General features: G+C 34.7%; 3 protein-coding genes and 1 long non-coding RNA gene across 5 annotated transcripts; 3 read left to right on the forward strand and 1 right to left on the reverse strand.

Moving 5' to 3' along the window:
- The first annotated feature begins 2269 nt into the window (after positions 1-2269).
- On the forward strand, positions 2270-5079 carry LOC141712503 (uncharacterized). Of its 2 annotated transcripts, XR_012571615.1 has the most exons (5): positions 2272-2477; positions 2574-2746; positions 3282-3495; positions 4131-4191; positions 4446-5079. It is a non-coding gene; the product is annotated as an uncharacterized LOC141712503 (long non-coding RNA). The 2 variants fall into 2 exon arrangements; XR_012571614.1 differs by having other exon boundaries at positions 2270-2477; positions 2574-3495.
- A 2472-nt stretch (positions 5080-7551) lies between these two features.
- LOC141712506 (berberine bridge enzyme-like 25) lies at positions 7552-9537 on the forward strand. Its single transcript, XM_074515477.1, has one exon. The coding sequence runs from the start codon at positions 7568-7570 to the stop codon at positions 9218-9220; it is 1653 nt and encodes a 550-aa protein (XP_074371578.1). The 5' UTR covers positions 7552-7567; the 3' UTR covers positions 9221-9537.
- Positions 9538-10770: 1233 nt separating this feature from the next.
- LOC141712505 (uncharacterized) lies at positions 10771-16983 on the forward strand. The gene is made up of 16 exons (XM_074515476.1): positions 10771-10919; positions 11008-11083; positions 11629-11754; positions 12041-12401; positions 12480-12575; positions 12810-12889; positions 13310-13385; positions 13489-13665; positions 14709-14813; positions 14915-15010; positions 15103-15195; positions 15328-15372; positions 15469-15510; positions 16055-16182; positions 16328-16454; positions 16601-16983. The coding sequence occupies exons 1-16, from the start codon at positions 10844-10846 to the stop codon at positions 16757-16759; spliced, it is 1863 nt and encodes a 620-aa protein (XP_074371577.1). The 5' UTR covers positions 10771-10843; the 3' UTR covers positions 16760-16983.
- Positions 16984-17256: 273 nt separating this feature from the next.
- LOC141712504 (triacylglycerol lipase SDP1-like) lies at positions 17257-21851 on the reverse strand. The gene is made up of 4 exons (XM_074515475.1): positions 21476-21851; positions 19476-20908; positions 18542-18685; positions 17257-18332 (listed from the first exon to the last, which is right to left on the reverse strand). Exons 2-4 carry the CDS (start codon positions 20904-20906, stop codon positions 17442-17444), a joined length of 2466 nt encoding a protein of 821 aa, XP_074371576.1. The 5' UTR covers positions 20907-20908; positions 21476-21851; the 3' UTR covers positions 17257-17441.
- Positions 21852-22359: the final 508 nt, after the last annotated feature.

The following is a 22359-nucleotide window of genomic DNA, read 5'->3' on the forward strand; positions in this document are numbered from 1 at the left end:
AAGCGACCGCATATGGTGGAATTTAGGCTCCAAAAAATTAACAGCTACTCGATTTTGTCCATACTTTCCTTTTCCCCTATCTCCACTTCCTTTCCTTCAAAATTTCTACCATTTTCCTTCCATTTCAAGCTCAAATATCTACTACTTTCAAGTCAAGTAAGTATAATTTCTGAACTGCTTATACTTTGTTTATCATGATTGTTGTTTGTTTATTTCTCACATAAATGTAATATTAATTGATATAATTTAAATGAAATTTTAAATTTTAATTGTTAATAATTTAGAAAAATGAAATAATTATTGTTCATTTGTTTTCACTAAATATCTTGTACACATAATGAATTTATTTAGGTATGTTTTGTTAATTAGTAATAGATTATTAATTATAGTATCTATACATCTTGTAGATGACATCGAATCGTAGTTGGATGAATGGTCGATTTGATGCAAGGAAAAATATAACGGAAGAGTACAAAATTGGTGTTGATGGTTTCATTAAGTTTGCCGTTGCAAATACGGATGATTCAAAGGGGAGAATAAGATGTCCATGTAATGAATGTGGAAATTTTTATATGAAAAATCCCGATGATGTGTTGATTTTGTTTTCTTGATTTTTTGTTCGATCATTTGAATCTTTGTTGTATAAAAATAAGTTTTTATCTAGTCAAACTGATGCTTGAGTGTTAAAATGTCAAATAAAATAAAATGATTTTGATATAAAATTTTGGTTATATCACTAATATATATCTATTGACATCCATACGGTTGGATCGTTGAAAAATATTTTTTAAATAATCGAAACACTAATTCAAGATTTAACACCAGTTAGCTTTACTAGTCAAACTGATGCTTGACTATTAAAATGTCAAACCAAATAAAATTATTTTGATATGAAATTTTGGTTATATATCACACACACACACACACAGATATATATATATATATATATATATATTTACATCCATACGGTGGGATCGTTGAAAAATATTTTTAAAATAATCGAAACACTAATTCAAGATTCAACACTAGTTAGTTGTACGAGTCAAACTGATGCTTGACTGTTAAAATGTCAAACCAAATAAATTTATTTTGATATGAAATTTTGGTTATATCACTAATATATATATCTATTGACATCCATACGGTTGGATCGTTGAAAAACATTTTTAAAATAATCGAAACACTAATTCAAGATTCAACACTAGTTAGTTGTACTAGTCAAACTAATGATTGACTGTTAAAATGTCAAACCAGATAAATTTATTTTGATATGAAATTTTGGTTATAATACTAATATATATATCTATTGACATCCATATGGTTGGATCGTTGAAAAATATTTTTAAAATAATCGAAACACTAATTTAAGATTCAACACCATTTAGCTGTACTAGTAAAACTGATACTTGACTGTTAAAATGTCAAACCAAATAAAATTATTTTAATATGAAATTTTGTTTATATCACTAGTATATATATCTATTGACATCCATACGGTTGTATCGTTGAAAAATATTTTTAAAATAATCGAAACACTAATTTAAGATTCAACACAAGTTAGTTGTACTAGTCAAACTGATGCTTGACTGTTAAAATGTCAAATCAAATAAAGTTATTTTGATATAAAATTTTGGTTATATAAGTAATATATATATACATATCTATTTACATTCGTACGGTTGGATCATTCATAAATATTGTTAAAAAAATCGAAACATCAACATGGGACTAAACACGGGTAAGTAGTACTAGTTAAATCATTGGTTAACTGTTAAAATAGCAAATCAAATAAATTAATTTTTTTCTGAAAATTTTGTCATATCTCCAATATATATAGTTCTTGACATCCATATGGTTGCATCATTTATAAATATTTTTAAAAAACCAAAATATTGATAAAGAACTTGACACTAGTAAGTAGTTTTAGTCGAATCACTAATATATATATATATATCTTTTATTTTTTAGGATCTAATAATATAGATGTCAATATTTTATTTTTTAAGTAATATTTTGTTTTACCAAATTAATAATATGTTAACTTTTTAATGTAAAAGAAAAAATTAAGTATTACTTTGAGTCCAAAATAAATAAATAATATAAAAGTGATAAATACATTTTTAAATAAATAAAATCCTATAGATAAATGAGTTAGCTATTTAAATATTAATTAAGATATTTTGTTATATATATATAATTTTTAAAATATTTTTAAAATATAGATAAATTTAAATCGCCCTCATTATTTCATTTTTTCACGAGCCGCCTATTCATTTTTTCACTTAACCCTGTTTTTATTAACCCCTCCTTGTCTCTCTCGCTCTTCCAACCCCCTCTCTCTCTCTTCCTCTCTCTCCTAACTCTTCTTCTCTCCCTCTCGTTATTTTAAGTATAGATCTAGTTAGGGAGTCTTCAAATTAATTGATTTCAGCTTCTCTGGACACGGTTGTGTGTCAAATTTGAAAGTTTTAATTAAGGTTTCTTCAAATTGGGGTTTTATATTTCAATTAGGGTTCAAATCGAAGTTTCTCTACTTAAACTCGACTTATTATGTTCTCTCTCTTTCGTTTCAGGTTCTCTTCAGTTGATTTTCAGGGAAGTGGATGAGGGGGATTGTCTCATGCGAAGTTGAGGAGTATGTTGATGGGAGTTGAAAAGTTGAGAAAACAAGAAAGGCCTCAAGAAGATGAAGAAATGGATTCTAGTTTTGACTTGAGATCTCAAGATTTTGAGATCCATGACAATGGTATTCTACACACACAAAAAATATTTTTTGTTTTTGTGATTTCTGGATTTTTAACTTTGTTAAATAATGTAATTAAGTGTTTTTGTCTGATTATATGGCTTAATATAAGTGAAAAGTGTGTTAGTGTTAATGAGATTTTTGTTTATATATTTTGCAAACTAGTCCAGACTAAAGGCATATAGTCCTGAATAAGTTTAAAAAGTTGTAGATTTAAGTTTTAGATATAACTGAGTTATCCGTATATCAGTTTGTAATTATCAGCATCAAAATTCATGTATATACTTGAACATATTACTATGGTTTTTACACTACGTATATACTTTATTCAGTATGTTATGTCAAATGCAAAGCTTAATTCTGAAAGTTCTAACTTTGATTGTACTGAAGTAGAGAAGATATCCGGTTATACCATTACAATCAAAAAAGATAATGATTGATTATTGTATAATATAGTTAATTCGTTGTATCGTGATCAACCCTTTTAAGGTGAGGTAGGTCTGCATCTTCTTTCCTCCCTTTTTTCTGCATATTGCAGAGTAGTGGTGATTTAGAAAGCAGGTAGTATATAAGCCGCTGGCATGATATCATTGAGCATAGCGGACCGGAGTTAGTAAAACCCGGGCTGGCAAAAGCCTAAGCATAGAACGCAATAATGTATGTTGGTGAAGCTACTAATTGGCGAGCAAGCAGAAAGACAGTGTGACAGATGCATTGTGTGATACTTTACACGCAATTCTCAGCTCAGACAGGTATGAATGGCAGCTGATATGTTTTTAACTTAGATTGGATTTTCATTTGACTTTTTTGAAATGGCTGCTTAACATCGTTAGCCGTAGTAATAACTTAATCTCCTGCTCCTTGAAACTAAAATGCCTACTAATTTACTTCATTATATAATTATTATTGAAATATAGCATTCAGTTTGTATTCTAGTGTTAGGATAATATATCTTATTATTAATGATATTGGTATCATATTATAGTCATACTTGATTATGTATATTAATTGATAAATAGTAATATAATTCAGCCTTGAAATATCGATTACTGTATTATGGACAATATTATAATATTAAGTATATCACAAATTATTATTGGTAAATAATATTATAGTAATAGTACTATTAATATATTTATTACTCCAGGCATACTATTAGATATATAATCTATTTAATACCTATAATAAACATACCTAATGTATGCACTATATCATTTGTCGAGGCTGCCGTTAGGCATGTACTCTAAGACCAGGGCTCGAAATTCAAAATTAATGCAGCTGCTGATAATCTTTAACAGATTTCTGTGTTAAATATTCACGAATACTTCACTTTCACAGTCAAAACTCTTTATTGATTTTTCACACTACATGTCAAAAACTTTTACAGCAGCAATTGTCCCATCAGAAAGTGTTCCTTTGAAGACAGATGCAAAGCCACCTGTCCCCAAGTAAGTTTCTTTCACTAAACGATTATGTTGCTAGTTGAAGATCATAGTGCGAAAACCTTCTCTATGAAACAAGTGATGACTCTGTTCCACTTGATATACTTCAATTTCTTTTGTATTTGCTCACCCAGATATAGACCACACAACTAGTGAGTATTACTAATAACGTAGGTGGTACTAATAACGTAGGTGGTAGTATGTACTTTAGCAAATGCACGAATTTTGACCTTGACTTTGGTACCCTCTGAGATTTGCAGCGTGGAACATTAAGCCAAGGAGCACCACAAAGGTCCATGTTATGTGCAAAAGAATCAGCTAGAAAGTTTTCAAAAGATCCGGTGGTAGGAATTTCTCCTTGCAGCATATTGAAAGATACATTCAGATATTCTAAATACCTGATTGTGCCCAAGGATTTTGGTATCTCTCCAGACAAGTTGTTTGTGGAAAGATCCAAGAATTCTAGGTCTTTTAGATTGGTAAATGATTTTGAAATTGGTCCCTGCAAGTTGTTATCTGCCAAGGATATAAAGTTTAGCACCTGAGCATTTCCAATGGTTGATGGAATATCACATGATAACTGATTCCTTGATAAGTCTATCTGTGTTGCGATATTCAAATTTCCAATATCAGACGTGATATTGCCTATTAGCAGATTTGATGATAAGTTTAAACTTATGAGTTTAAACATTCAGTCACTTACTTTTGGTACTTGGTGCACTTTTGGTACTTGACGCTTTTAAGTAAACTATGGAGTATTTATCTTAATGTTGATGTAATATTTTGGTAATAGTGTGGCAGTTTTTAACAGATTTGTGGGGAATGAATGTAATTAAGATTTGATGCACTATTATCTTGTTTTCATTTAAACTTGTTTCTCATTTCTTGTGTTTAGCCTTTGTTATTAAATCTGATTTTGTTTGTAAGATTTCTAGAAAATTGAGACCAGAAAATTGAGAATAAATGGCAGGCTCCTGGTCATTTTGGTTGCAATATTTGACCATATAAAAACCACCGACTTTGGCGTCTTTAATCTAGAAGCGGGAAGTTTAAATTTTAACGAAAATCAAGAGCGGGAGGTTCAAATTTTCACCAAATATTGAAGGGAAAGCTGAAAAGTTGACCTGGAATAAAAGCAACCGACAAAGCGGTCGCTTTTATATAAATTCCACCGCTGAAAACAATTTCGACCAGGTGGATTTTATAATAAAATCTACCGATTTCGGTCGTTTATAACTAAAAGCAACCGATTTTGGACCGGTGGCTTTTAACTTTTTTTATTGTAGTGCTAATTATTTACTGGCTGGTTACATATATGTAACATGATATATCTTGCAACTCTTCTTATCAATTTGGAGCCTGTCAAATTTATACACCAACAAATATTTACATTTTTGCCTAAAACTTCTAAAATTTTAGGGCTCCCAAAAATTTATTTTATTAAATGTATTATTAATTTAAATAATTGATTTGCAAAAAAGTTATTAATATGCATTTTTTCATAACATTAAATATTATATTCTTTTACTAATTTAGTAATATATTGAAAAATTTAAAAAGTATTTTTAGAAATACCTAAAACATTAGGATCATATTTCAATAGTACTTTATTTTAGGCCTCAGAAATAGGATCATTTTTTATTATTATTTACCGCAACTTTACATGTAATTAAGTTTTATGTACTCTAGTCAAAATAAAATAAAATAGAAAGATCTTTGAACTTAAACTCTTTGGCTATTATACGGTAGCTGATCAGTTTATATTATCATATACGTTTGTAATTCAATTTTGCCTATTTATCAAATATATAAGAACTGAATTAGTATAAATAGATATAATCTGACAAAAAAAAGTAGATGCTTAGTAAATATTATTGGTAGGAGGTTGATGCTTGACACGTGAAAAATGAAGAGGCATTGATATGGCAGCAGTTAGCTTAAATAGTATTCCATCCTCTCTCCCGATTGTTATAGTTTTTGAGAAAGTGTCTGACACACATTTTATAATCAATATAAAATATAGTTTTATAACTTTTTTTCATAATTTTCTTTTTTCTGAATAAAAATTTAAATATTTTATTTTAATTTAGAAAAAAAAATTTAAAAAAATATATAGAACTATACTTTTTATTCATAATAAGATGAGTGTCCAAAATAATAATAATTGAAAGGGTAGGAGGGTGTAATGTATATAGTTCGAGAGTGATGGTAGCCCTATATTATACTCACGTTTGTCAATGATAGATACTAGAATATATTTTCGGGTACAATAGTTAGTAGAGATGACAAATTATTCAACAACTTGGTTGAGTACGTGTGCAACTTAGCCAAATTTGAGTTGGCAATCATCAATTCAACTTTATACATTTTTTCCCTTGACAAAGAGAGTCGAGAACATGTTAATTTGTCCCATATCGGCTTCCTCGCTAAAGAAACAACAAACCGTTAACGAAATAGAGTTTTCCGGTTTCACTGAGATTCTTGATATCAAGTGTTACCAGCTCCATATTAAAATACAACATTTGCAGTCAAATGTAACTAGTTGTACTGTTAATGCACAAGTGTATGTTGCCAAACACAAGCCTTTGACCAATAATATGATTAAAATCTGAGACTTGGAGTAATATTTTGCAAAGTACTGCAGCTTGCCGATAAAGAAATCACATACCAGGGATAAGTTACCTTGTCCCCTACAGTATACAAAAAAACCTGTTAAAATCTGAGAAGGTATATAATCTTTAACATTTTGAACTGCTTACTCATGTAACATGGTCTCTCGTCGGCGGGGATCTCAAGTTCCACCCCTACTACCTCCGATATTATCATAATTTATTATGTACCCCAAGATAAATTAACACCTCATAGACGGGACTTGTAATACACGTTTAATTGGACCGAAAAATATAGAATAAAGTCGAACAAAAAACGGGTTCTCCAATGAGGAAGATTAACAAGGAGAGTGTAAATATGATTTGTGCCTTTCTCCACAATTTAACATTTTAGATGAAGTCGGGATGAAACCTTTGATAATTAGTAGTATCAATTTATCAGCTATTGTATATATTTGTCGCAACTCTTATATTTTTAAATTTGGAGTTTGCTGGTAGAAATGACTTTCATTTTGAATCAATAGCTACAGATATATAAGTAATTTCAATATCCAATTTCATATCATGCACATTAGCTAGCTATATTTTAGTGACTTGCTCTTTACTTTTGGGTAACCAAAATGTATAAAATATATATAGTGGCAACGATTAACACGCGCAACAATTGAAATACCTAGACTATTGCATGATTAATTAGGTCTCCTCTTCCTAAATGAAAACCCTATAAATAGCTCATCTCCCTGACCATAAAAAAACCACAAGCTAGCAACACAATGAAGAGTCCTCCTACCTCTCCAGCCCTTTTACTTTTCTTCATACTTTTCGTTGTAACCATTAATATCTCATCTTCATCTTCATCTTCATCTTCATCTTCTCCTGCGTGGCTTAATCTTCCTAATCCTTCTGGCTTTGTAACTTGCCTTAGTTCCATCTCAAAATCTGTTTATACCCCTGCCAATTCTTCATTTAATGATATTTACGCCTTTTCTGCGAGAAACCCTCGTTTCCTCATGCCAGATGCCAACCGTCTTACTCCTGCTGTCATTGTCACTCCGGGAGCTGAATCTGAAGTTCAAGCTGTGGTGATCTGTGCCAGACAAAATGGCATGCAGATTCGAACACGAAGCGGAGGTCATGATTTCGAGGGACTTTCTTATAGTAGCACCTACACTCGTCCATTTGTGCTGCTTGACATGATCAACCTTAAAGCTGTCATTGCTGATCCCGTAGCGAAAACCGCAGTAGTACAAGCAGGTGCGACTCTCGGTGAGGTCTACTACTGGATCTACCGAGCAAGTGGACTTCTTGGTTTTCCTGCCGGGGTTTGGTCCACAGTTGGAGCTACTGGACTCATTTGTGGTGGGGGTTATGGTCCACTGAGACGAAAGTATGGTTTTGCTGCTGATAACGTACTCGATGCCCGCATAGTTGATGTCAATGGAAATATTCTTGACAGAAAAGCTATGGGTGAAGATCTATTTTGGGCGATTCGAGGTGGAAGCTGTTCTAGCTTCGGTGTCATTTTGTCCTGGACACTAAACCTAGTTGATATTCCAGAAAAAGTTACTATATTTACGGTGCTTCGAGAGGATCGCCAGACTGAAATTATATATCCGTTCCAAACTATTGCTCCGGTTCTTCCTATCGAAGTGGACATCAGGTGCCGTATAAGTACGACAGTCAATTTTAATACAAGTACACGGCCGGATGGTTTAGCAATTCAACTGGGCTTTACGGGTGCATACCTTGGTTCAGCTGATGACCTATTCACCATATTTAGTACCAGGCTCCCCGAAATTGGATTCGTGAGATCAGACCTTATAGAAGTTCCTTGGATCGAGGCTCTAATGCAGTCCTCATTTTTCCCATTTTTCTCCGCTAACTACACTCCCGAGGATTTCCTTGACAGAACATTTCTAGCTGATATTCCTACAAAAGCAAAGTCCGACTTTGTAAGATCACCACTGTCCGTTCCCGCGATAAATGGCTTGTGGGACAAGCTTCTTGAAGTTGGAGCAGGGGAGACAACCGTCATCTTCACGCCATACGGGGGAGTACTGGACAATTACCCCGAATCAACAATTCCATTTCCCAACAGAGCTGGAACATTGTTCATGATATACGCTAGGGTACTCTGGGTCGGAAACACTACACAAAAATTGGAATGGATTCGAAGCTTACATGATTACTTGACACCATATGTATCAAGCAACCCGCGAAGAGCTTATTATAACTACGACGATCTTGATTTAGGTGCAAATCCTTCAACCGGCATCATCAGCAACATAGCTGCGCGTAGTTGGGGAAGCTCGTACTTTAATGAAAACTTCAATAGATTGATTGCAATAAAAACACTGGTTGATCCGCTCAACTTTTTCAGACATGAGCAGACAGTCCCACCATTTTCACTCATACAAGACATGTGATCAAGTCAGCTTGATAATCACCTAGCCTCCTCGTGTGCTTGTTTGCGTTGAATCTCGTAATAATAATAGCTAGCTACTGCACGCATGTCTAGCTAGATCGTCGGTTTGCTCTTCTGTTTGTGTTGTATCCCTCGAATAGGATGATCGGGGCCTGTAACTTTCAATAAAATTACTGCATCAATATAATTAAATGCATTAAGTGTCAACGAATCGCAGTGACATGATTTCTTTACCTGCTCTATGTATACAAATGGATTTTCTTGTCGCTACTGATCTAACTCATCCATGGTATTGAATTTATTCCACTTTTCGTGTTGGCTCTAATAATGCCGCGAAAGGGGTTGTTCAATTATTGTCAATGTGTAACAGGTATAAGTTTTTTTATACTATTTATTAAAGTCGGATAATTATGTAAAATGATCCCGTATTATTGATCGAGAAAGTACTAATTGACATAAAAATATATTTATGAAGTCGGGTTTCTAACAACAATTTGCCAGACACGATGATTCCTCTACTACTGGAGGTAGGAACTGGAATTTTTAAAATCAGGACCGTTAGATGGTTGATATAAGAGCAGAGAAGTCGTTTGATGTGTAAATTATCCCGCACCGGATTCCTATCTTTATAGCGAAGACTGGTAGGTGGTGTATCTCTACAAATAGGATCCAATCGCACCTACAGTATAATATCGTTGGAATCGTATTCAAATTACAATGAAGCACGCTAGTGCAGCTATAAAATAAGGGACGGACAAATATAAATGTGTTTGTAGTACCTGGTACCCATATAAAACATTGTAATTTTGGGTCAATGCAAGCAAATGATGGATCGAGCAGGTTACCTAACTCTAATATTCGTCGATTAGTGCCATAGTCATTGTATTATAATTTTTAAGTTGTGTAACTTGTCAACGTATACTTGTTTATTTCTCCTGTTGGGCTGTTTAATATTTATCCAACAAGTCATATACTATTACCGTCTTCTTCGGTGTTATGTTGCAGAGACTTGTAGTACTTCAAAGTTCAAACCACCTTCATCACAGTCAATAGACTACCCATGGAATAGTTACAGCCCGGTCATTTTTCTAGGAGCGAATTGTATATCAAAATTTGTTTGCAAATGACTTGAATTTTTTTAGCCGATCAAATTTACGTTAATGGGGAGGAGGGTTATTATTAATTGCATATTATCCATCCCATTAGGCAACACATGGTATTTAAAATCCATTCCGGAAATGATTTAGAACATCTATCATTTTGTTAGTTTTTGAGTGAGAATAAAATGTGGATTTATATTATTTATATAACTGTGCTTTTCTCAGTTTTAGTAATTTATATAACTAAATTTTTAAGTGAATTATATAACTATATTAAATTAAATCTTTATAATAATGAAACAAACCCTTTTTCTCAAAAAAAAGAAGAATATATGAAACAAACCCTGATCTGAGCCCAAACAAATTAATACTCAAGCCCAATGGGCCTATATGCAACAGCAAATGTATATTAAAACGGAGGGAAAGTTTTCCCGCCATTGGGTCAATAACCTTAAAAAAAGACGCTCAATCTTTAGACATCATCTGTAGGACTGAAACGAAACCCTAGGATTTGGAAATCTCAAATGGAAGAACAAATCAAATCGGAGTTCAAGAAGAGTGGATTTACACTTGACAATGAAGAAGAGATACTTCAGAAATGTAAGTCTTTTTTATGTATGATATATACATTTTACATACATATGTGTTTATTGATTTGTTATGAATCTAATATTTGGGGGGACTGCAGGTCTTGCTTTTTGTATAAATTACAGTCTGAGTCCTTGCGATCTTGTTTCCAGCTGGGATGTTTATTCACTTAACAGGTCATTTTCTCAAGACCCCCAATTTTTCAGCTTCTTATTTACTCCATTTAACTGTCAATTGTACTGTGTGTGAGAGAGAGAGAGAGAGAGATCAGGGGAGCGAGAGGCGAGAGGGTGGAGAGAGATGGCGAGGGAGAGATATATATATATATATATATATAGAGAGAGAGAGAGAGAGAGAGAGAGAGAGAGAGAGAGACTGAAGAATTGAACACTAGGCTTGTGTATTTGGTAATGTTGATAGAAGAAATGGAATAACAAAGCTTTTTGATTGAGTGGGAGATGATTAATCCAATATTGATTTCAAGGCATAAAAAAATACTGATGTAAATTTGAGAATCTTTTTGGTGGAATGGAGGGAGAATTTGAGAAGCTGTAATGTTTTCCTTATTGTGTTATAAGTAGAAAATGAAGGGTGTTGGAAATACTTGAAGAGAGAATGACGAAATGGGTGAGCTATTGTTTTTTAGTTTAATAGACTTTGAAGAAACTGATGAGAATTGAAAAGTTTCAAGGAGCTAATTGTAAGCTCATTGTCATGACAGGCAGCTGGAGCTGACAGTGCAAAATGCTCATATGGATGCTTTTTTGCAACAATTACAAAATGAGCAGAAAGACGCTATCATTAAGAAGGAGCATGGATTGCATTTGTACTCTAATGATGTCGAGATGTGAGTATTACATATAGCTTATGTCATTTGGTGCATGTGTGTTTTATAGTCCAAGCTTTAATTTAATAACTTGCAGTCTAGTTAATAATTCACTTTCTCCCATATGTTCAAATATCTTTCCTATATGAAATTGGGTAGGAAAATGCAATGATATGTACAAGCCCTCCTCACTCGCATTAATAGATTGTTTATATTGTTAAACTTGTTATTTTCCTAATTATTTGTATGACTTAATTTATGTTACAAGTTACATCAATTGTTTGATCACTGCATATATTATATTTAGGATACTGAACACTAAACCTGAAGATATAGATGATGTAGTCCCTGGGACTCCAACAGAAAAATATGACATAAGTTATCTGGGACCTCTGGATTCAGCACATAAAACAAACGGGAGCATACTTCCGTCGGGAAAATCTGCAGATCTGGTGACGCCTTTTGGGCAACGAAAGAACAAATTTGTCGTCCAATCCACAGTCAGTGACCTGCCCATTACAGATTCTATAAAGATAGAACAACATGATGATAATTCTGAGGATGACATTATAAAGAGGGTACAACCCAGCAAAAGGTGTTCATTGCAAACTCAATGTTCCAAGCCTCAAACGAGTTGTCGATTTATGTATGACAGAATTGAAGATAAAGTATGTTGGTTAATTGACTAAATGTGCATCAAAATATTTCTCATATGTACAATACTAACTTCAGTTCCGGTTATTCAGTTTAATTTTCTTGAAAGTAGAATCATGAAGCATGCAAAAGCTTTTGCTGTGTCTGGTATCTACGAAGAACCGGTTGACCCAACTGTTGCTTCACAGGTAATATATCCATGTACTGGTTACCTATTTTTTTTAATTACTGCCAGTACATTAAGCATTTTTATGCTCTAAGGTCGGATTACTACTGCTAATTCAATATTTTTTTGTATTTGAGAATTCTTTTATCAGGTTCTAATATGCGGCAGTTTTTTCATTTTGTATATTTACTTCAATTTACTAGAAGCACTCCAATCAAAGTTACATTTGAGAGCATTTTTTTGCTATGTCTTGCAGAAAAGTTTGTTTGCTGTGGGTATGGTATGTTGTGAGGAAGAAGGTCGTCTAAAAGAGAAACCCGTGCTGCTACAAAGCAGGTACAAATTTCACATGCCTATATAAATGATTTCATCCCCGCCATCTTTTACTATGTTTGGACTGGGGTTAGGGAGAAAAGGAATGGTTTATCGGTCGAAACATCAGGTTCAACACTCTTGATAAATGAAAATATTAGAGTGTATTATACATGTAACTACGTAACCTTAGTCATTCGTGCCACTAGGTTGCTGGAGGCTATTAATTTGGTTGTTAAAGTTAGGTAGACATCAGGTTTATCACCTACATGGATTAATTCAGAATCAATACCCAGAATTGTCGTATCCGCAGATCCTTTACAAATTTGATTACGATAGGAGTATGGCCGGTTCGTTGTTACCCGGGGATATGTAATCCTTCATGTTTTATATCACATTAGCAACAGATCTGGTAAATATTGACACCTGCCAACTTTCTGACAGCGTTGAGCACTCTGGGGGCCAACGTGTCCGCCTTGACCTTCAAAAGCTGAGTCAATTTTCTATCTTTCCTGGCCAGGTAAGTGAACATATTAAACACATGTGTATTAAATTTTAGTTTATAATTGGCTAATCATGGTTTCAAGGAAAAATGGTTTATTCCAGATGTTGCACTGCTGCAGGTTATAGGCATTAAAGGTCACAATCCTAGTGGACACTGTTTGATCGCATCAGAAGTCATAGATTATATTCCATTATCAGATTCCTCTGATGAAAACTCTCAACCTGCAAAAAAACCAGCTCTTGACCAAGACTTGATTCAAACTGATCTATCTCATGTGCTGCCAGAAATATCAGTGGTGGGTTATCTTGTGGTCGTATCATGATAATCTAATTGGAACTTTCTACATTTCACCTCATTTTTGTTGCACTGTAGTGTGGTCTGCATGTTTATATGGTTGGATTTGGATATTGCTTTTATGCTTTACATCTAGAAGGGAATTAACAGACAATGCATCAAACATGAGAGCACAACTTTTGTGATGTTGTCAATTGAACAATGGATTTACCACCTCTAATGTGATTCTTCACAAATCCGTTGTGTAAAATAATATCACTTGGCATGTTTAATATTTTTCAAAAATGTGGAAACAACCAATAATGCACCAATAATGCAGTACATAAATGCTTATGTTATATACCAGAGTTTTAATCTTATATATGTGTGGAGATGGATTAACATTATATAATACAGTAATTATTTCATACATCCACAGGACATTTAATCAATATTATTTTAGATTCTTTAACTCCCTGCTTCCACTGATAAGATGCATACCTTTTGTCATTTTGTCATTTATCCGTAAGCTGGGATTTAACGTATCTACCATCCTACATATGGATTTTGATCTAGACACGTATTTAATGGCTCACCAGTCAGGTTTTGTATTACAGGTGTTGCATTACAGAAGATAGTTTGACATTAATCCATCTTAAAATAAGGTATAATAGAAGTGTGGCACCATAACATAAGCATTTGTGAGACCAAATAACTTGTGTACTTTGTAGTTGGTTTTTCCACAAATTTTAAAATATATGCTAGGGGCCTGTATGAAATACAAAACCTGTTGTGCAATTAACATAAATCCCACTAGTTGAACTCGTATGTTTGATGAGCATGACAATTAGTAGCGACTGTAGCACATATAATCATAGTCCTTTTGCAATTAATTGTTACTTTATCTGTTCTTGAATTACTCATTGCGGCTTAGAGAATAATCTTACACCTATTATATGCTCACGGCTTCATTCTCACTTAATCCAGATGACACCAAAACTCAAAAATATATATATCATCTCCAACATGCGGGACCACTTATTATCTATGTAATATGTTGAACAGCTTATTGCAGGAGGCCCTTTTACCACAACTGATAACTTAATGTTTGAACCTCTTACTGATTTGCTTGCATATGCACATCGAAAGCAGCCTCAGTTGCTTATACTGGTATGAACTTAACATCTAGAATGAAATATAATTTTATTCAACTGCTTCTGACTTTATTATGATAGTAAAGCTGTATCAGAATTGATTTGAGTTTTTGACAGCTTGGACCTTTTATTGATTCGGAGCATCCGGAGATCAAGAAAGGAACAGTAAATCGGACCTTTGATGAATTATTTCATCATGAGATTCTTAAAAAGGTATTAATTATCTTTTGGTTTGTTGCTGAAATATTCTTTATCTTTGTTAATTTGCATATTATTTATAATTTTTGTTGCCTTTTGCTTCCCAGATTCAAGATTATGTGGAATATATGGGTTCAGGAGCAAGGGTGATTCTTGTGCCATCAATACGTGATGCTAATCATGATTTTGTGTTCCCTCAGGTAATTATGGCTGATCTATTTACGTAATTACATGTTTTGCTCAAGTTGTTGAATTTTATGGAGATAGTCCGTTAGCATTAGAGCATCAGTACTCAGTAGCAATGCTTCACAGTTTATATTTCGGTTTTGCAGCCTCCTTTCGATATCCATCTGCCTGAGCCTGACCTTAAAGATCAGGTACATAATATTGTAGCTATATCGGAGGTCCTTACGGCTTCCAGTCTTAATTTTCTTTAGTTAGGCAGAAAACTGATATCAAATGTGTTTATCCAGATAATCAGCGTCACAAATCCTGGAACTTTTTCTGCTAATGAGGTGAACAACTGTTGATCTGTATCCATTATAGACGTTCTTATCTTACTTTGGCCTTTCCTGTGTGTATTCTTTACCATGCCATCAAGATGCAATAACAGTCAAGCTCTTCAGTTTGTCATATAAACTTAGTTGGAGATCTACAATTGTTTCCGTGCTGAACTGGAATGCAAATTTGCAAACCTGATGCCATCATATATGTGTTGATCTGTATACATTATAGACTTTCTTACTTTGGCCTTTGCTGTGTGTATTCTTTACCATGCCATTAAGATGCAATAACAGTCAAGCTCTTCAGTTTGTCATATAAACTTAGTTGCATACATTTGGAGATCTACAATTGTTTCCTTGTTGAATTGGAATGCAAATTTGCAAACCTGATGGCATCATAAATGTGTAGTGCTTTCAAATCGCGTGCTTGTGTGTGCCCACGTTTTATGTTTTATATTTTTATTTTGCTAATGTATATTGTGCGCTTATTGTTTACAATATGGGAAAAGAGGAGGAACTGAAACAGATACATTTCATTCGTTGTTTAACATATTAGGTAAAGGTAGCTTGCTGCACTGTTGATATAATTAAGCAGCTTAGCGGAGAGGAAATCTCGCGAAATGCTGCTGGTGGATCGAAGCATCGTATGTCTACACTTGCAAACCATATCTTGTGTCAACGCAGGCATGTTTAAATTTACACATTTGCTCTTAAGTTTCTTTTGCTCGTGATCAAATGATTCAAGTGTTCAACTGACATTTTCAAGTGTTCAACTGACATAATTGGTTATCTTCTTTTGAATGTACATTAAACATCTTATCCCAAACAGTTTCTATCCTTTATATCCACCGGCAGAAGGCATTCCCCTGGATTTTTCACTTGCACCAGAAGCTCTTGAAATCTCTTCCATTCCAGATATTCTCATTCTTCCTTCAGACTTGACTCATTTTGTGAGGGTAAAGAGTGCTTCCACTTACTACTACTCCATACCAGTTTCAATTCTGGAAATCAAATGCTTGTTTTTGTATAAAGCTTGCCTTCCTACATAAACTTTCTAGATATGATATTTTTCTACTATATTAAACATCTAACTTGTGTTCAGGTAGTGTCCGTGGGAGGTAATAGTGAAGGAGAAGTGCAAAGGAAGTGTCTTTGTGTTAATCCAGGAAGACTAGCAAGGGGTGAAGGAGGCGGTTTCTTTGTGGAGCTTAACTACCATGGAAGCCCCGACTCAGCAACTGCTTCTATTATCCGCATATAGGTCTACAAGGAAATTTTATTCTAAAGTTGAGAGTTGTAATGCAGATGTCCAAGCAGGGACCAATTACCATAACGATGGTCGATTCCCAGATTGTCCATGGTGATCCTAGTCCAGATGTATATGTAGCTAAATGAATGTGTAGTTTAAATATGTATACAACATTTTGTGAGGCTTGTTATTTGAATTTTTTACCGCAAGATATTGATACACCCGTATGCCCAACAGCCCAAGCATATGAACTATCAGCACCACTTGCGTAAAAAGCACCGAGCTTGTAAACAACAATTCTCCAATTTTTTTATTTTGCAAAAAAATAAAAAAAATCTCCAGTTTCATTTTAACAATTCAACCGGAGCATTTGTTCTCATGGAGATTGTCCAACCACTCATTTCGGGTCGGTTTAATCGGTCCAATCGTCTTTACAATGTATGACCATTTAATTTTAACAACTCTACTAGTTTTTACCATTTCTTTTTAAACAAAAAGTAAGAAGTACATTTTTATGCAGATATAGAATATATCTCTAATTGCTAATACGGTCGGCGGTCGGGCCATCAAACACAGCCGTACGTTTATATGTAAAAACATTTGGTTATTCCACCAGGCAACATCGAAGCACAGCTATTTGAAAAAAACATATATAGAGATTTAGAAAAAGATCCACAACAGTCTAAAATCACCGTCATATTATTGTGTCTCGAGAATCCAGTTGGTCTGCATTGGCATCATCACCATATTCGGATGTAGAGCTTGCATCTGTTTCCTTATCCGGACAATCTATTTGTACACATTCATCAACCGAATCTAAATCATGATTCCTGTTTGGTGAGGTCAAATCTTCTTTCTTTACAATGTTAAACATAATTCCGTTGAGCAGCCTTTCAGGCTGCAAAAGGTCGCCTTCCGCCACCAAAATGCTAGAATTGCTTCCAGGAACTCTGTGATCAGAGTCGACATCCGAACTTCTTTCTGATGTTGTCACCCTTAAGTTTTGATAATGTGGATCTCTGCTTGCTGCTTGACTCATGGTGTTAGGGAGGACTACTACTCCCTGGTTAATTTTAGAATTTCTTTCCAAATTCTGTACATAATCTACGAACTTGTCAGCCGAAGCCGTCCTCATCAACGGACCTCCAGACCTTGTCCAAGTATTAAGATCTGCAGTCTCCGATTCACTGTCACTACCATCAAACATGTTACGAGGGCTCCGCCAGTTCCGGCCAGAGGGTCCTGGAGATCCAGCTACTCCTTGATGGAGTGAGGAAGCAGCATCTTGTAAAAAGTCTTCAAGGGACCCTGTTGAGTTCTCTCGTGCCATGCAGTTCCATGAAGGAATTCTTTTAGAAGCATTGAATTTCACGGTGCTGGCTAATCCTTGGGAAGCAGCACTAGCTCTTTCTGCACTCCTCTTTAAACGACGCATGTGATTCAGTATAGCAACACATTCATCAAGAGCTAGCTCGATTCCACAGTTCGCTTTTATAGCTGAGAGCTTCTCCCAAGTGCACCTCCTACCTTGGTTGGCTGCCTTGTGAAGCTCTGCTAGTGTAGGATTCTGAATTATTTTTGCAATCTGAAATTGGCACCATGAAAAAGAAAAAAAGGACCAGTCAGTTATCAACACTAACATGATCTTGATAGAGAAATTGGTAAATGCTACTAAAAGTTTGTGATGAAACATATTAGTTGCTTGATATGTCATGCTCTTTCTTATCTCTAAAGGAGACTCATCCTTTTGTAATTTGTCTGATCTGAAAAAGATTATATGATAAAACATCGTACCTGAGCCAGTGTAGCAGGCATTACAACAGTGACATCACCCTCCCACTCTTGAGCAAAGAGCCTGGCAAGTCCTCCCAAGGGAAACCCAAGTTCAAGTATCTGGTTGCATCTATGCTTAACTTCCATCTCGACTAAATGGGCAAGCTGAATTAACAAAACATAAATACGATTAGGTACCAGTTTTACTGAGTGTGCCTATCGCCTCCTGCACACATGCATGTAAGGTATTTAATGTGTGTGCATGTGCAAATATATATCCAACCCTGCTACAAATGAAAACAACTTTGCAAAATACATCTTGCCTGCGCTTTTGTGTGTGTATACCATAGACTGACTAATGAAATTTCAATGTATTAAAATATTGTAAGATACAGAAGAATTATCCACAGAAATAATTTTCTTTTGCTTACAGCTCACCAAAACTAAAATTCAACAATATACATCCTAATTTATGGTTTAAAATGAACTATCCAAATTTCGAATTGAAATCAGGCTCTTATCACCTGAAGATCAGCCCTTACATAGTTAAAAATTTTGTGACCTTGAGGAACTATTTTGCATCTTTACACCACTAGCATAACAAAAAATTTGCATCTTTGTTCATCTGTGGCACCCATGCTTGAGCTACACCAACAAAACTTCTAGAGGTATTATTATAGTACAGATTAAACATGACACAAAAGACTTCCTCACAGAGGTATTATTATAGTACAGATTAAACATGACGCAAAAGACTTCCTCACTTATCTTGTTCACTTTTGACTTAACTATCCTCTTTTATTTATCTTGTGCCTCAGGGTTCAGGAGTTGAATAGGATGTAAAGCAACGGGAAAGCATGAAATATAGAGGAGATACATTTGCATCAAATTAAAATAGATGTGTGAAGATATAGACACACCAGCCTGAGAAAACAGATCTCAACAATAAACATACCTTAGCAGCAAAGTTGCCTCCATATGCTCTTACAAACTCTTTCAGCCTTAACAAAGGGGCAATATGAGGATTTGCCTGACTGACAATAAAATGATTGACATTGAAGAGCTCTTTTAGTTGCATCATGGGCAAATCTATCTCCAAGCTACCATCCCTCCATCTGCGTCCAGATGCAGCTGAACCCTCTTCAGGTCCCAAATGAAACGGAGGATGATAAGGGACAATCTCCCCAAATCTATCCTTCGCCATTAGTTCCTGAGCCTCAAAAAGGCCGGGAAAGGCACAAGAGGCAGTCACAGCGCTCCATATAACGACATGAGGTGAAGTTAAGTAATTAAGGCATCTAGGAGGTTCGTGCTTTCTTGGGGAGCATACTGTGATCCCTAGAACTCGACCAGTCATGTCATAAGCTTCTTGGAACGTAAGATTATTTGTGAGAAGTCTTAACATCATCTGTAGTTGTCTGATGTCATGAACAGCACCTTGTGTCGTAACTCTCTTGAAAACTGCAAAAACCCCACCCATCTGGTCAAAAAATTCCAGGGAGCTCCAAGAATCCTCAAAAAAGCTTTGAATTTCAGGCCAAGACCTAGTAGCAATAACCGCACACATGATAGATCCAACACTCGACCCAGAAATTATGCGAGGCATGAGCTTATGCTCTACTAATGTTTTAATGACGCCCACGTGAAAAGCTCCAAGTGAAGCACCCCCACTTAGAAGCAAAGCTGTCCTCCCAAAAGCATGTCTTGTCTCATGCATAAACGCTAGCTTCTCCTCCAACAGAAGGTCCTCCGAATCTGAGTCACAAACAATTCTCAACTGCGTTGAAACTTCATCAATGTATTCCTTGATGAGCCTAGGAACTTGAAGCCTTCCCTTGTGAAGCTCTGGGTTGCACATATTTCCCAGATTTCTAACCAGGTCAGCACGCATGCAAAATATAATATCTCGTAGGGAACACTCTTGACGACGGTGGCGCAGCTCTTGAAGTTTATTCCTCACAAGTTCTTCATCGTATAAGTTCGACTCATTCATTTTCGGTGTCTCCTTATCAAGCATTTTAGCAGCATGAGCCCATTCCTCATAAGTTAAGGCTGCTCTCATCATTTTTCTCCAAAATTTTCTACGGTAAGCCATTTCAGCTGTTGTTTTAACATTAGTGTATCTTTTGAGCATGAAAGCTATTAATGTCACAAATACCAAAACACCTTGTGGATTTCGCGGATGAAGCCAGGCTATCATGGGAACCACATATTTCATCACATTAAACTTAATCCTATGCATAAAATATAACACCATATGTAAGATTCGGTGCCTCAACTGTGACATTGACTTGCAAAATAACACTCTGAAAGCAATTGTCCGCCCTAGGATAGTGGAAGGCCCAATCTTGAATGAATCAACGTTGGCCTCATTACTGATATCCATATCTAACAAAAATAAGAAAACAATTAGTTTCAAAATATGACTTATCTTACAGAAGGTGATACTGACATAGCAAATTCGAAAATTATCTTACACATTTGATAAAATAACTTAATATAGCTTTGTAGAATATATGTACTTATATCAACAATAAATTTGAACATAGAAAATTTAGGCATCGAAAGCCTGTTAAACGAGCTAGGTAATGACAAATGATCCAAAAATCCAGCTGTCTTTTGACCTTTAACTAGCTGGGAATTCTAATTATAGATTCGAAAAATAAAATTATGTCGAACTGAATACAAAACTGCACCAACTACTCTAGTCTCTACTCATCTACTGGCTACTGCACTAGACATAGGGAAACATTAAAATCAATTTGAGTTAACTGAACAGAAACTTCAACGCTTGGATAAAATAACCAACAAAATGTTGGATGTAAGGAGTAACAACAATTATGACTTAAAAGATTCATACAAAATCATCATCTAACAAACAATAATATAAAACTTAATTAAAAAAACAGTATTATAAAGAGCAAAGATTCATGAGCAAAAGGATCAAGATTTTACCTAAAATGCCCAAGTTTGACCAACCGATGAGCAGTAAATTGTGGTAGTGGAAACAGAATGGTAAAAAGCTGCTAACTTGAAAGAATCGAAACTCCAATAGCTAAGAAATTAAAGTTGAAAATTTTAAATATAAATTGGCCACCCTAGGGAACTCTCAAACAAGAAAAGCTCAAAATAAAAGGCTGAGGGAGGGAGAGGAGCAGAAATGGATGGGGAGGATGAGGATAAACGGTTAAGTTGCGTGTGGATGTGTAGCAGCCTTCTTCAACCCCTTTATAAATATTGATTGATAATAATACTCATCATATTGTATTGGTGTGCAAGTGTATGTTCGTGCATATAAAATATGATTATAATTATTGAGAATGGACACATGCATTCAGATAAGGGGGGAAGATGAGTAGTTGTAGTAATAAAAGAAGTATGACTGTATGTAACGTGTCCCATATTGACCATAAGTGTATAATTTAATGGATAATCATTCAGTACTTGTCTACTGGGCCCGTTGTTCATGACGATAATACAAAATAGAATTGTCATTTCATTTTTATAGATTTTTTTTTTTTTTTTACTATTTTTTTTTATAGAAATTTGACTAGTGCCTGTTTCGCGTTTACGAAAGTGGGCTTGTTCCTCACCAGTTTTGGGTTTATGACTGGGCTCGCTGGTATCTAAAATCTTGTTTTTTTTTTTAATTTTCTTTGTAGTAGTGTATCTCTTTGTTTGTTCAGTTAAAACTTAAGTGTCTTAAAGATCTAGGGTTCCGGCCCAAACCTATTTCCAAGTTACAGGGGCACAGTTTGTTTGTCGATCAATCAACCTGAATCATTGCGATTTTCTGGACCTGACCTGAAAATAAGGTTTTACTTTTCTTGATAATTCTG

This window comes from Apium graveolens, chromosome 3 (genome assembly GCF_009905375.1).
Source record: "Apium graveolens cultivar Ventura chromosome 3, ASM990537v1, whole genome shotgun sequence".
Taxonomy (NCBI): Eukaryota; Viridiplantae; Streptophyta; class Magnoliopsida; order Apiales; family Apiaceae; genus Apium; species Apium graveolens.

Bases quoted from the DNA above. Each gene is read 5' to 3' on its own strand.
- LOC141712506 (XM_074515477.1), top strand. From the start codon at position 7,568: ATGAAGAGTCCTCCTACCTCTCCAGCCCTTTTACTTTTCTTCATACTT.
- LOC141712505 (XM_074515476.1), top strand. From the start codon at position 10,844: ATGGAAGAACAAATCAAATCGGAGTTCAAGAAGAGTGGATTTACACTT. The intron at 11,084-11,628 runs GTCATTTTCTCA...TTGTCATGACAG, and splicing joins GATGTTTATTCACTTAACAG to GCAGCTGGAGCTGACAGTGC. The intron at 12,890-13,309 runs GTACAAATTTCA...ACTTTCTGACAG, and splicing joins CCCGTGCTGCTACAAAGCAG to CGTTGAGCACTCTGGGGGCC.
- LOC141712504 (XM_074515475.1), bottom strand. From the start codon at position 20,906: ATGGATATCAGTAATGAGGCCAACGTTGATTCATTCAAGATTGGGCCT. The intron at 18,686-19,475 runs GTATGTTTATTG...TTGTTAATTCAG, and splicing joins GAGGCAACTTTGCTGCTAAG to CTTGCCCATTTAGTCGAGAT. The intron at 18,333-18,541 runs GTACGATGTTTT...TGCCAATTTCAG, and splicing joins TGCCTGCTACACTGGCTCAG to ATTGCAAAAATAATTCAGAA.